Source organism: Sardina pilchardus, chromosome 19 (genome assembly GCF_963854185.1).
Source record: "Sardina pilchardus chromosome 19, fSarPil1.1, whole genome shotgun sequence".
Classification (NCBI taxonomy): Eukaryota; Metazoa; Chordata; class Actinopteri; order Clupeiformes; family Clupeidae; genus Sardina; species Sardina pilchardus.
This window is the reverse complement of record NC_085012.1, coordinates 29,052,937-29,066,664: the sequence shown is the minus strand read 5'-3', so window position 1 is coordinate 29,066,664 and position 13,728 is coordinate 29,052,937. Positions and strand designations below refer to the sequence as shown.

General features: G+C 46.4%; 1 protein-coding gene across 22 annotated transcripts in view; it reads right to left on the bottom strand.

Moving 5' to 3' along the window:
- The window catches only part of scrib (scribble planar cell polarity protein), an 85,085-nt gene that overhangs the window by 25,970 nt on the left and 45,387 nt on the right, over positions 1-13,728 (bottom strand). For 21 of the 22 annotated variants that reach the window (XR_009936370.1, XR_009936371.1, XM_062521268.1 and 18 more), the window contains exons 16-24: positions 12,222-12,284; positions 8,812-8,901; positions 8,312-8,389; positions 7,673-7,999; positions 5,003-5,083; positions 2,363-2,596; positions 975-1,085; positions 470-646; positions 35-151 (exon numbers count right to left, since the gene is read on the bottom strand). Coding sequence is in view for 20 of the 22 variants with exons in the window: in XM_062521268.1 (XP_062377252.1) it covers positions 35-151; positions 470-646; positions 975-1,085; positions 2,363-2,596; positions 5,003-5,083; positions 7,673-7,999; positions 8,312-8,389; positions 8,812-8,901; positions 12,222-12,284 (1,278 nt within the window). In the remaining 2 variants the exon portion in view is untranslated. The remainder of the gene's footprint in view (positions 1-34; positions 152-469; positions 647-974; positions 1,086-2,362; positions 2,597-5,002; positions 5,084-7,672; positions 8,000-8,311; positions 8,390-8,811; positions 8,902-12,221; positions 12,285-13,728) is intronic. The other variant, XM_062521274.1, reaches the window with a different exon arrangement.

Here is a 13,728-nt window from a genome sequence, read left to right as displayed (position 1 = left end):
TTGGGAGGAGCAAGTGGTGTATGGCGGTGGTTACCTTAGAGATGAAGATGCCCTCATCTGTGGCATCAAAGGGATTTCCAGCATGGCCTCTGGCTCCTCCTCGGATGCTGATGCCCAGCTTCTCACCAGGCTGCTTCATGATCACGATCTCCTGCTCACCAAAACAGGAGTTTCCAGTGCGTGTCAGAGGGATTTTTTGCCATGATTCTCGTAAAAAATGCTCAAATCTTCATAACTTCTTTAAGTGTATAAACTAAGGTCACCATGTAGATCATAATGCATACACATAAGCCATACAACTATACTCACAAAAAGTTAGGGATATCTGGCTTTTGGGTGAAATGTAATGTTTCAGTACAGAAATTATTTCATCCTGAAATTTCACCCGAAAGCCGAATATCCTTGACTTTTTGTGAGTAGTGTACATACAGCAATCAGAGTGTGTGTGTGTGTGTGTGTGTGTGTGTACCTGCATGCCAGGTGGGGAGGGGTCCCGGCGCACCAGCATGCGGATCTCGTGCTTGTTGGAGAGCAGCGCCCTCACAGCCTCCTGGTGTGTAGCGTGCCGCAGGTCGGTGGTGTTCACCTCCAGGATCCGATCGCCCACACGCAGCCCACTCTGACACGCAAGCCCGTGGGCGATCACCTGTACACACACACACACACACACACACACACACACACACACACACACACACACACACACACACACACACACACACACACACACACACACACACACACACACACACACACACACACACACACACACACACACACACACACACACACACACACACACACACACACGTTAGAGAACACATACAAATAAAAATGTATCTAGGGTACATATCAGTGGCTCTTCAGGTTGGTGGTGTTTAAATAAAGAGGAAGGCAGAATTTAGCATGTGTCTGCTTGACACTTGGCATCTTTATTATGTATGTGCGCATGGATCAATTATGTTGTCATTTACCTTAGAGATGAAGACCCCCGGCTCATTGACGCCAAACGGGTGACTTGCGTGGTCGCTGCCACCCACGATACTCAGTCCTAGCGGTCCACCTGCCTTTACCAATATCACCTCCTGTGAGGAAAGCAAGCATCAAGTGAGCATTCAAACCATATCTTTGTGAGTACATTCTGATTGGTTTGGTGATTTGGTTGTCAGGCATGCCTTGGCTAACTAATCTTGATTTGGGTATTCAGGGTGATATTTCCAAGGAAATTCTTAGCGAGCACAACAAACATGACTGCAATGTCTGTGCTCTAGGCGGTGGGAACCGGTGAGGTGGTTTGGATCAGTAAGGGAGAGCATACATCATGACCTACTCTACTCGTTTGGACAACAACATCAGGTGAGATCATTGGGGGTAGTACTGGGAGGAATGGTGTGGGCAGATGAACAGGCTGAGGGCTGGTTGTGGGGGGAGGGCATGTTCATGTCTTGGCTGAACACACAACAATGAGGATCACTAGGGTATTCCGTCAGACCTAAAGCTACAAGAAAATGGTCATACCGTGTACCACTTTTGATCGGGCATTCAAGGAGCATTTTGAGACAAGTGGCAGGAGATAAACAAAATAAAAAAGGACAAAGTGTTTAATTAAGAGTAAACTTTAGCATCCCTAAACCAGTTTATTATCTAGAACATTTGATGGTAAAGGACAGGAGTCTCTTTTAATTCCCTCATCCAATTGAAATGTTCAATTTCAATTTCCTTAAACTTAAAACATTTGGCAGACGGAAGTTGCAGGAATCCACATCTGTGGCCATAACATAAAGACAAATGCATTTATTGAAGCAATGCTACTGCTTTAGCACTTGGACTTGTCTTGATATTTCTTCCTCCAACTAAAAGGCAAATAGTATGGCACAAAAAAAACCTCTTTATAGTAGGTCTCAGCAAAATGAACAGATAATCACTTGTTTCAATCTTCAACAGCCAGATTTCCCAATACCATTTTCCATAACAATGACTTACTTTTCAGGACAGAAGAAACATGCTGGTTCATCATGAATATTAATATGGAATACAACTCCGTCCTGAATAGCTGGGGGAAAAAAACTCTGTCCCACTCTCATCCTCTCATCCCATCATCTCCTGAATCACTCTCTTTCTCTCTCTCATCCCATCATCTCTCTCTCTCTCTCTCTCTCTCGCTCATATCCCCTGAAATTCACCCTTTGGCATCCTCTCTCTCTCTCCTTCATCCCTCCACCCCCTGAACTTCACACTTTCTCTCTCTCTCATCCCTCCATGGCCAGAACTTCAGCATTTCTCTCTCTCTCGCTCTCTTTCACCCCTCCATCCCCTGAACTTCACCTTATCTCTCTCTCATCCCTCCATCCCGTGTACTCACCTCGATGGGGTACTCGTCCTCCATGGCGTGGCTGAGGTGGTTGGCGTGCTCGTCGCTGGCCTCTTCCTGCTCGGGGGAGTCGGAGGGCTCTGGGGGCGGGGGGGAGTGGGCGCGGCCGCGGCCGGCGTGGGGGCCCTGCTCGCGCTCCACCAGCAGGGCGATGGTGGGGGAGGTGCCGGTAAGCAGCGCTACTGCCTGGTCATGCCTGGCCTCTGTCATGTCTACACCATTGATCTGCATCAGTGACAGCCACACAACAACTGGGTGAGACTGGGGCCTCATGGGGGGCGCCAGTCACACAACAACCGGGTGAGACTGGGGCCTTATGGGGGGCGCCAGTCACACAACAACCGGGTGAGACTGGGGGCGTTGGGGGGGCGTCAGACACCCTCTCCAGGGGTGGGGATGCACCAACTTTTAATCAATGAGGAGAAATCTGCCTATCTGAGTGTGTGAGGGCCCTCCGGAGACAGGTTTGCTACCTACAGGTAAAAGCCAAAGCTTTTCTACAGGAGAGGGGGGGCATGTGTGTGAGACTATTATTTCACGTACAGATGCTTTAAAGGATAGCTTGCAAAAAATCTCTTCATTACAATCTGATTTCAGTTTTAGTGTTAAGAAATGCAAGGAGGTCATTAGTGAACAAGACAAAGAGCACAGGTCAGTCAATCTGGTGGCTGGCAGGGTTAAAAAGTTAACAGGAGCTCCACCAGGTGTTAGTGATAAAAACCATACTGTACTCTAACTTGGTTAAAACATTTCCAGCAAATCCTGCCTTTCAATGCATATAAAATCCCATGTCTGTATGACTGCTTTTAAATCAGGCATTCAGTCCACAGCCAGACAGCCTGAGTAAACGGCTGAGTAACGTTCATGCAGCGCTACGTCCAGTATTCACTAGGCCTGATGAGGAGGGAGAGCGAGCACCTGACTGAGCGAAACGAGGCAGAGAGCAGGAAGAGAAGAGAGAGGGAGGACAGTGGAGATGCAGCAGCAGCTGACCAGAGAGCGGAGGGGAGGGGGCAGGAGATGAGCGACAGGAGCAAGCCAGGGAGCATCCAGGAAACACTGCTGTGACCACTTCCTGTGTGTGTGAGTCCCATAGTCCAGTAAGCAAGTACCGGAGGCCCTACTTAAGTCTTAACTTATGACCTGTTGGATTAACACTCACTGCAAGTGTGAGCATTCGTGTCTAAGCTAGACTGATGAGCCAGCCTATTCAGCTTTACTTATTTAAAACAGAGAGAGAGGTGGTTTAAAGGGTCCCGTCTTAAATAAGCAAAGCTGAGAAGACGTGTCTCTATCTGAATTCTTCTTGAAAGACTGCTTTCCTTACTTGAGCAATACTTCTGGTTGCTTATCTATGACAATAAGGATCCTCTCTAAAAAGGGCTGAGGCTGCTCAAAGCTGCATTTAGCTACTCCACTCTTGCAAAGTCTTCCAGGGATCTGGTGACGAGACGCGAACAGAAGCCAGCACTGACCATTCAGTAACAGCGCTTACCATTGGACGATTCATTGCCACCGCAGCTGCTGCTGCTATGGTAAGACATGCAGTTACCATGACAGCGGGGCCACAGGCTCCGCCCACACACCACCCCAACACCAATACCCAACACCGAGCAGGACCAGAGTGCGTTAGTGCTCATGCAGAGAGCAAGACAGGAAGAGAGGGATGAAGACCAGAGAGAGAGAGAGATACAGAGAGAGAGAGAGCGAGAGTGAGGATGAGAGAGAGGGATGAAGACCAGAGAGAGAGAGAGAGAGAGAGAGAGAGAGAGAGAGAGAGAGGCACAGAGAAGGAGAAAAATATAGATGCAGAAGGATCCTCAGAGATCCAAAGAGAGAGAGAGGGGGGGGGCAGCCATTGAACAGTGGATGTTCTTTCTTTGGCACTGAATCACAGATGGAGGCAACGCCATTCAGGGTAAGAGAAGGAGAAAGTTATAGCAGCAGAGAAATCAACTGGAGACACCGTTTCAGCCAGTAGCATGCAGCAAAGAAACTACCAGGGACAGAACTGTGATGGCCTCAGGTTCAGACAGCAGGATGAACCTGCCTGGGCCAGTTTTAACTGGCTTGACTGAGTGAGGTGGCAAAGGCTTAAATGCCACATGAGGATACATGCTGGGAATAGATGGCCATACCTGTTGTAAACTTCAAGTGAAGAATGATGTGCTACCAATGTTAAACTATTCTAAGCGTAACAAGCCATGTAGTGGTAATAATAGATAATAATATAGGTGTTCAATAATGACACCGCAACGGGAAAAAATCTTCTTAGCTGCAGACTGGTGCACTGACTATGTCTGTCTGTTAAGCCTGTATCGGTTAGTTAGCGAGAGCCTGAGTTAAAAGGGAAGAGCTGTGGATCAAAAGGCAGGAAATACCATAGAGGCCCTGTCTTTAGACTAGCTCAGTACCGTGGGGCCTGGGGGCATGCATTTGAGGGACAAGTCGACAACAAAGCAGAGAAACATCAGGCTGAAGAATGTTAAGACAGGATCGAACCAATGCAATGTTGGGAGAAGTAGGCTTTTCAAGTTCATTTGCCAGGCACATAGTGAAGTTAGACAGAGATGCCATGTGATGGTGTACATGTTGGGAGGGGGGAGAGATGCAGAGGGGTGCAGTACTCACAGAGATGACCCGGTCTCCCACTTTGAGCACGTTGTCTCTGGACGCTGATCCACCCTCTGCAATACGCGAGATGAAGATACCCTGCGAGAGGAAAGAGAGAGGGTTGGAGGCATTCTCAAGATGGACAAATAATAAAGACAAGGTGAGCAAGTTAGTGCCATGCCATGAGAAGGCTTTCTGTAGAAGTATAGTTGGGGGGAAACAAAAAGTCATTTAAGTCATGGACCAAGCTTACTAGGTCACATAAGTTCGGAAGAATATACTTCTGACTATATTGCTGATTCCCCCCCAAAGCTTGTGACTTTTTTTGGGATATTTTCCACGCCTATTTAAATCATTGAGGGCCACATGGGGGACATTCAGTTGGGCAGTGTGTCTTCTCTAGCCTGAGAAAACCAAGTCCTGCTCCACTAGCGGCACAACAGGAGACTGAATCACTGGCATTTGGCTACTGCTGGAACAGCGAAATGACGGCCGCAGCGGCAGCCAAAAGCAAAAATCAGTATCAGTGTCAGTGACAGTTGGTGACTAATGCCAGCCTGACCCGGGGGCACGGATTAGAGCTCCATGGGGCGATGTGGGAAGAGCGGGCATGAGAGCCAGGCAGAGCTGGCACTGTACCACCGCTGACATGTACACTGGGGAGGCCGGGGTGGATGGCGCAACATAGTGCAATAACACACACTCGTTTAGCAAGCACTGCTTTCACACACACACACACACACACACACACACACACACAGAGGAACAGACAGACAGACAGACAGACAGACAGACAGACAGACAGACAGAAACGCCTCCTTCTCACACACACACACACACACACACACAACATAAGTAGACATAAACCCATTGGCCATTAGTCATGTAAACTAGCACTATGGGAGGTCAGGTGGGGCTTCCCTCTCTCTGGTGAGTATGCACTATATTTATCTCCTCAAAAAGACCAGACAGACCAGATCAGCTGCTCATGGCGTGAGGTGATGGACTGCTCGTCCGTTCAAAAACAGCAACCAGGTGGGCAACATAGCTTCAGACCTGTCAGCTTGCATTCTATACAAAGGGTATACTATACAAAGCATACTCTGCTTGTGTCAATTACAGATTACGCAAGTGACCATAAAAGCATGTATCAGTTACAAAAAAACAACAGCAATGATTCCACAATTCAATCAATGTAGTTTGTTGACATGCACTCCAACCACACTGTGTTTTGACCTCACTTACAAAGACAGACATTCTTACACAAACATTCGTACATACATAAACAACTTCACAACTTTGGTGTGCAACCAACGGGACAGAACAACAACTACAGAACATCCCCACTCCCGTTTTAAACAGTTTACGGTCTAACCTCATTCCAAAGCAATGAACAGAGTGGCACGTAAGTAGTCGCTAACGCACAGCATTAACAGTCACTTACAAGAAGAACGCTGTTGACCGGTTATAGCCTGTCCGGAAAGAGCACTTCCATTTACTCAGCAGAAAACGGATGAGTGGTGCTGTGCATCTCCAAAGCCATTCCAGTAATGTGCAAGTGTGTGTGTGTGTGTGTGTGTGTGTGTACGGGCATATGTATGTGCGTGTGTGTGTGCGTGTTTTAGAAAGTAGTGTTACGAACATGTGGCCAATGTGGAGGCCACCAAAAATACACTTGACGCTCCCTCCCTCCCTCCTCCCCTCCATCCAGCAGCCCTATCAGATGTCAAGGACTGCTATTCATATCAGCGTCTCCCTGACGACCGCTCTAAACGCTGTTCTTGAACAGACTGACATGGTGGGGGGGAAAAAAGAAGGTTTCCACACGCATACACCTAGCTACAAAGTGGTTCATGACGATGACGGCAGAAGGGCTTCGAGTCGTGACACTGTGAAGGTCAAGGAAGAAGCGGAGAGAACAGTGCAACAGCAGAAGACACTGTACCTACTGAACTCTGATGTAACCACACAAGTATGTGCCGTGGGAAAGCAATCATGTAGCGGGAATAGTGAATAAGACACTACAATTGGGACATATGGTACTTTCCTATAGAATAGCTCCTAAACGACAGATTTCTCCTCGTAGAATTCTAGCGAGCTCTTCTACATAACTGCTATGTAGTCATACGCAGAGCAGTGTCACAGAGGAAGACAGTAAGCTCACCTACAGCATGGAAAGATGTCACTACTGTAACACCCTTAAAAGAAGGAAAACCCAACTCGGCTTACTCTGAAATATTTATCAGGGGGCAGACCATGGCAGGCTTCTACACATGACACTTCCCCTGGACAGGACCAGAGTCAGGGTCCATGACAAGTGACAACAGACCCCAGTTAAGGACTTGGGTAAACAAACACACAGCATTTACAACAAAAAACCTCTCTGCGATGAGCAGAGAAGTGCTGTATGTGTGCTGCACGTAACACAAACACGAAAACACAAGTGCTAAAGGCATGTGACCGTATAGATTGTTTCCATTACCAATGTCATAGTTGTTCTCACAAGGTTTCCATTTTAACATTACATATCTTATCTTAATGCAGCAGAAGTAGGTTGGGAACAAAAGAGAACGTACAAGCATTGTTTTTGTTTGTTTTTCTTGTTGAGAGACGAGTTTGTTCGAAGACGAGGTTTGAACCCCCTTTAGTGTGCACGTGGCTGAATCTAACCATGGTTGTGTCCCTCACCGTGTCTCCGGTCCGGTAGGGCGTGGAGCCCTTTCCCCCGGCGATGCTGAAGCCCAGACCCTTGTCGTTGCGCAGCAGGCACGTGGACAGGCGGAAGGTGTCGGCGCTGGGTGCGGGCGAGCCGGGCTCCATGCAGAACGGAACCCCGCTGGCGCGCCGCTCCCGCGGGAAGTAGTCGTCTTCGGGCCGCAGCGGCGTGGTGGTGATGGCGTTCTCCGGTTCCACCATGCGCTCGCGCAGAACAGTCATGGTGACGGCCGCGCCCGAGCTCCGCAGAGCCTCCACTGCTGTGTGGTGCTCAGCACCCTGCAGTTGCACATCATTCACCTGTGGATGGGAGAGAGAACAGGACAGGGGGGTGAATACTGGAAATACATGTAATATTGTATGGGCAGAAAAAAAGGCAGCACTTTGCACACAGGCGTGTTTATTCAATAAGGTGTTTTTATTTAAAAGTGTAAACACGTTTGTATGCTAAGTGCAACCTTTTTTCTTCTTTGATGCAACGCATGAGTTTGGCCAAGCACTCTAAAAGACACAAGAGACTGAGTGAAGCCTTCTCCTAGCACACAATAGTACAACAAATAAAGCTACACACAGACCAAAGGCCACAGGAGTAGTCACACAGAGGGCTCTTACCTCCAGGAGTTTGTCTCCCACTTTAACTCCTGCGCGTGCAGCGGGCCCCTCCTCTGATACTCTCGAGATGAAGATGCCCTGCAGACCACAGGCCACAAACAATCAGACAGCTCGCCAACTCTACACCAGGGGACTGGTGCGAGTAGAACAATTCACTTTGTGTACTACACACAAAAAGTCAGGGATATACAGCTGTCGGGTGAAATTTCAGGATGAACCAAAAAAACACTATAACCTTTACAGGTGAACACATGACTTTCTGTAAAAATTGTAATTATTTGTACTTAAACATTAAGTTTCATCCGAAAACCAGATATCTCTAAATTTTGTGAGTAGTGTATGTATCTCATACATCTCCCTGTATCTGACTCAAATTTATGCTTGAATTACATAGTTCAAATCAGCCTGGTGGTCAAAAAGACATTTTGTGATGTGACTCCAGTCATTAATAGCTGATCATCCTCCTATGCCCACTAGATAAATGACGATAGGTGCTCTACCTCATCATCCCCCTTATAGGGCGTGGAGCCCTTTCCACCGGCAATACTGATACCCAGACCTCCGGTCTGCCTGTGGATGGTCAGGGTCAACTGCAAGAGAGGTCACAGTTCAAATGTCAATGATCACCCCCCTCCCAACACCTCCAGTGACATTCACACATGCTTCAGCCCGCTGCATACCAACTAAAACATTCACAAAATGGAATTCATGGGAAAATAGTGTAGCATTCAGAAATGGTACATGACCACCCAATGATTCATGGGTAATGTAGTTTAGTTGCTCTTCCTGGTGTGCAGCTGGCTGAAGACGGTGAACACTGATTAAGAACAGTAGTAGAGTATGAAACAATAACATGCCTTGGACAATGTGATGGACAGACAGACAGTCAACACTTAGTCAGTAGGGCGGACATGTGAATCCAAGTGAGAAGGATTGTGTGAGGAAAAATGCTTTAAGGTTTAACAATAGAGGCAAATCTAGATTTAGCTGAAGAAAGTTTCATTACACACAAAAGGAGAGATCATCATAATCAGCAACTGTAACGACCAAATTACAATCCAGACGCTTTGGATTAACATTCACCCCTGAGTAAGACACAAACATCATCTACATATAAACACACATTAACCTACACAAGCATAACTCGGTTTTTATGGACACTCACAGACACACAATTTCAGGCAGAGAGGGGGAGACCATAACACGAGTCACAATGCCAAAATACACAAACAACAAACTCCTCCGCAACCAGCAAGATGAGGGAAAGAAGGGGACAAAATGGGGTATGGTTGAGGGTCAACATGAGAGAGAAACCATTCCTGACAAGCCATGCAGAGAGCAATTGAGTGAGGGGTGGATGGGTGGGTGAGTGAGGGGGTAGTAGAGGGGATTTGGGAGGGATGGGGGGCAAGAACTGTCAAACTGGGAGGGTTGAACTCTGGGAGTCAGTCATCGGCTCGTCCACAACGCCCTTCTGCTGGAGTAAACTCACACTGGAGACCATGTGCAGTGTGTCCATGCAAGTGTGGGCTTGACAAATCCACTGGAGCACAAAACATACTCCACAAGGACCTTTAGTAAGTGCACATTCATTAAATATAATCTAACTGCACATGTGTGACATTTTAACACATCTTAAAGCCTGCTTTTATACCTGGTGAAGCTAATGGGTGTGCTAGCTTCAAGATAAAAGAAAATATTAATTGCATCTAATACCATTCAGCTATGGCACCAGTATGTTGGTTGGGAAACTGGTAATGACATAGGTAGCTAGAGTGTAGTTTGAAGAATTTGCTAAATTGTATTTACTTTCTTAAAGACTACTTGTTTTTATTATATCATAAAGGTAAGCCAATAGCTATGGTTGATGCGCTCACTTTGCATCATGTAGCCTGAACAGACTTGGAAGATTTGAGAAATTGTGTCACTGTGTTTCTGGAGTGGTAGTTGTTGGTGTCTGCACCTGGGCTTGCGTTTTGGCTGGTTATGTTGGCTGGTTATGTTGCTCATAAATGACCACATGCACGAAGAGGATTGAAAAATGTGTTGATATTTATTGGTGCCGGCATCAATGGCCTGAGCTTTGCTTGGTTATGTTGCTGATCGGACTGATGAATTTGTTGTTAGAGAACCCAGCATGTGTGTGGAGGGAGGTGGGTCTGAAATGCCAGACACTATTGCTGAGCCTGGCGGACCAAGCTCAACAAACACCAATGAAGGAAGGTGCCTACTGGATAACCCCGCCCCCCCCCCCCCCCCGTGAAATGCTCATAAAGGCTGTTGTGTTGGTGATGTGCAAGAAGGTTGCTTTATTGGTGATTTTGGCTTAGCTGCTTTGGGGCCCTTTGGTTGGGCAATTAAGCTACCGGCAACGCATGTGATATTGAGAAGGAGGGTCCGTTACAGATCCTGGCTACAATATGTGGCGCTTTTACGACTGCAACCAGCCAACTACACATTATTGTTGCATCCTGCATCCTTGTGTAATGTTTAACAAGCTTGGTTGTAGATTTTCCACTGTAGGAAATCCCCCTACCTACAGCACAAGAAAGTTAACACCTCGCCTGTGTATATCTCTTAGCCAGCTAACCAGAACATATTACAACTCAACTTGGAAATGTAACTCATGTTTCAAGATTGAAAAGCGTCATTGTCTGTTCATCAGGAAGTAATGGCAAGAGCCTAGTATCATCTTCAAGCGCTACCACATGAAGGCTTCACTGAGTGCCCTGCTTGAAATAGGGAATATGATGAACCTTGATGGAGAAACCACATCTGAGGTAAAGGGATACTAGAGGAATTCATAGGCATCTATAGGCATCTGTCCCACAAATGGTTATTGGTTAGATGTACATCTTTGAATATTAAAAGCAATTCAAAGGAATTCAGGACAGTGAGATTCAGTATGATTCAGAGTGGCCAATTAACTGTGTAGCTAGATTCCTACTGGTACTGCTTTAGTGCGCTGAGTTCAACATGAAACAATTCTTGACGGTTTGATGAAAAGCAACAAGGATTCTCAAGAACTTTGTATGCCATTATGTACAATGTTAATGGTAAATGAGGTACGTGTTGTGATTATTTCATACCAACATACACTTGTTTTCACCTTAGTGTTTGTTTGAAGCAGTAAATGCGGATTAATTATGGAACTGCTTTCAGTAGTCTGAAATAATATGACACTGCCAAATATATTGACTAATGGAGGAACTTTGAGGGTTTGCTTATGTAATGATTTGATCAACAACATCTGTAGGAGAGAGCGTCTTCCACCTTGATTTTGTTGTGGAACTTCACTGATCTGGGCTCAGAAAACATATCAATTGAAGAAAATCTCCTTGTTGGAGTGTCCCATCTGCACTGTGCAAATTCTGTAGCCTCACAGATGGATGGGTAAGAAAGAGACGGGAGCTCATGGGGAGATGTGAGGAGAGTAGTAGAAAGAGGGGGATCAAGAGGAGGGAGGGAGAGAGGCCCCAGAGCTGTGCAATCCTTCTGGTAGGGGAGAGGTGTGGAAAGATGCCAAGTAAACGTCATTCTAAAAAATATATAAACATATAAAAAACGTCACATCTTTTGCCCCAAATGGTATCCAACCTGGGAAGAGAGACAAAAAGCAAACTAGAGCTGCCGCTGTGAAGTGCCTCAGCTTTCCAGTGCTTGGACTTTATCAGTGCTTCCACGGTCTCTCCTGACCAGAAGGTGGCTTCACTCTGGTGCCTCAGAAGTGAGTTTTGGCATTGGGTTGGATTAATCATGGAATTTTCATGGGTTGCTTGGATTGTTTTACCATGTTGGAGAAGAGAGTCATAGAGAGGCGGATGTATACAGAGAGAGAGAGAGAGAACGAGAGAGAGAGAGAGAGAGAGAGAGAGAGGTAGGTTGGATGGGAAAGAGAGTAGGTACAGACCTCTTCCTCCTCAATTCGAGCAGGCTCAATCAGCAGATTATTGACTTGATCAAATGACACCCCCTGTTAGGATAGGAACCAGCGAGAGGCATGCGGATTAGTGAGGCCAAAAAAATAAAAACCTGCACTCATACACACACACACACACACACACACACACACACACACACACACTCATACACACACATGACAAAATGAAACAAAACAGGAATGAGGACAATAAAGAAAAATGGACAAAGTGACATCACTCTCTCAGGCGCACACACACACACACATTCTTTCTGTATGAATGCTCTGCATAAAAGAAGCATGCTCAGTGGCAGAAACAACTGAAAAGGGCCCTCGTTCAAAGCAGGGGTGCGAATTTAGAAAGTGCCCAGGATGGAGGCACCTCCACTGGGCTTTTGTCGCCTGCTCTGTTGGGCGCCACTGAGCAGCAGCAGGCTATTCTTTGCCAGGCCACCCAGGCCAGTCACAGATGCAGGCAGAGGTGGAGAGTCGAGACCAAGGGACTCAGTGAGCGTGCTCAGAGCGTGGGGAAGAGAGAGGCGACAGAGTGAGGGAAAAGCAATAACCTCTCCCCAAAGCAAAGGCCAAGTCCAGAAAGCCACCCAAGCTTAAGGTCGGAAGGAATCTGTCCATTGTAATCTGAATAGTAAATGTACCTACTTACAGATGTTATGTTTTACTTATATGTTTTGTATAATGAAATGATAAAGGCAATACATCATGGAAATTGATAAATCTAGAGTCCTAAATGTGGGCAAGTAAGTAGGAAGCAAGTAGCTATTTTTGTAAACATTATTTAAGTGGTACACAGTTTCCCTTTACGCTTTGTACTCATATATATTTTGGGAGCAAACAGTCACAGGAAGTGATCGACTTCAAAAGCACTATTTCTCTCTCATCCTACAATTTCCTGTTTCCTACAGTAGGCCTATTGGTCGTTGGGTCTCAAAGTTTCCACCACTGCCACGCATATCCTCTGGAGGGTGATCTCTCACTCATACAAACACACACACACACACACACACACACACACACACTGAAGACACTTCCGACATACATATTGTATGTGTACAGTAACAATCCCACAGGACAGAACAAAAACACAACATTCATTCAGGTTATAACACATACACACACTTTCAGACTCATATTCACACACACACACACACACATCCTAACCCATGCTCAAATATCATGGGCTGTAACACAAACACACTCATACAGAGACACACATTGCAGGCTGTGGCTTGTTGATCCCTGATCCCCTCTCTGTGCATTTGGGTAAATGTGTGCTGTACGGTGGCCATAGCAGTGCAGATGCATCTGAGGAGAAGGCCTGGCGCAGCTCAGAGAACTAAGACCATATTGGTGAGGGCCATGAACTCAGTACAGCAGGACTAGGCTGGGACAGGCCTGTGCAGTGAACCCCTTATATATTTCTCTGGTCGCAAGAAATAAATAATTTAACAATCCTGCTATGACAAACAAATATAGAGAT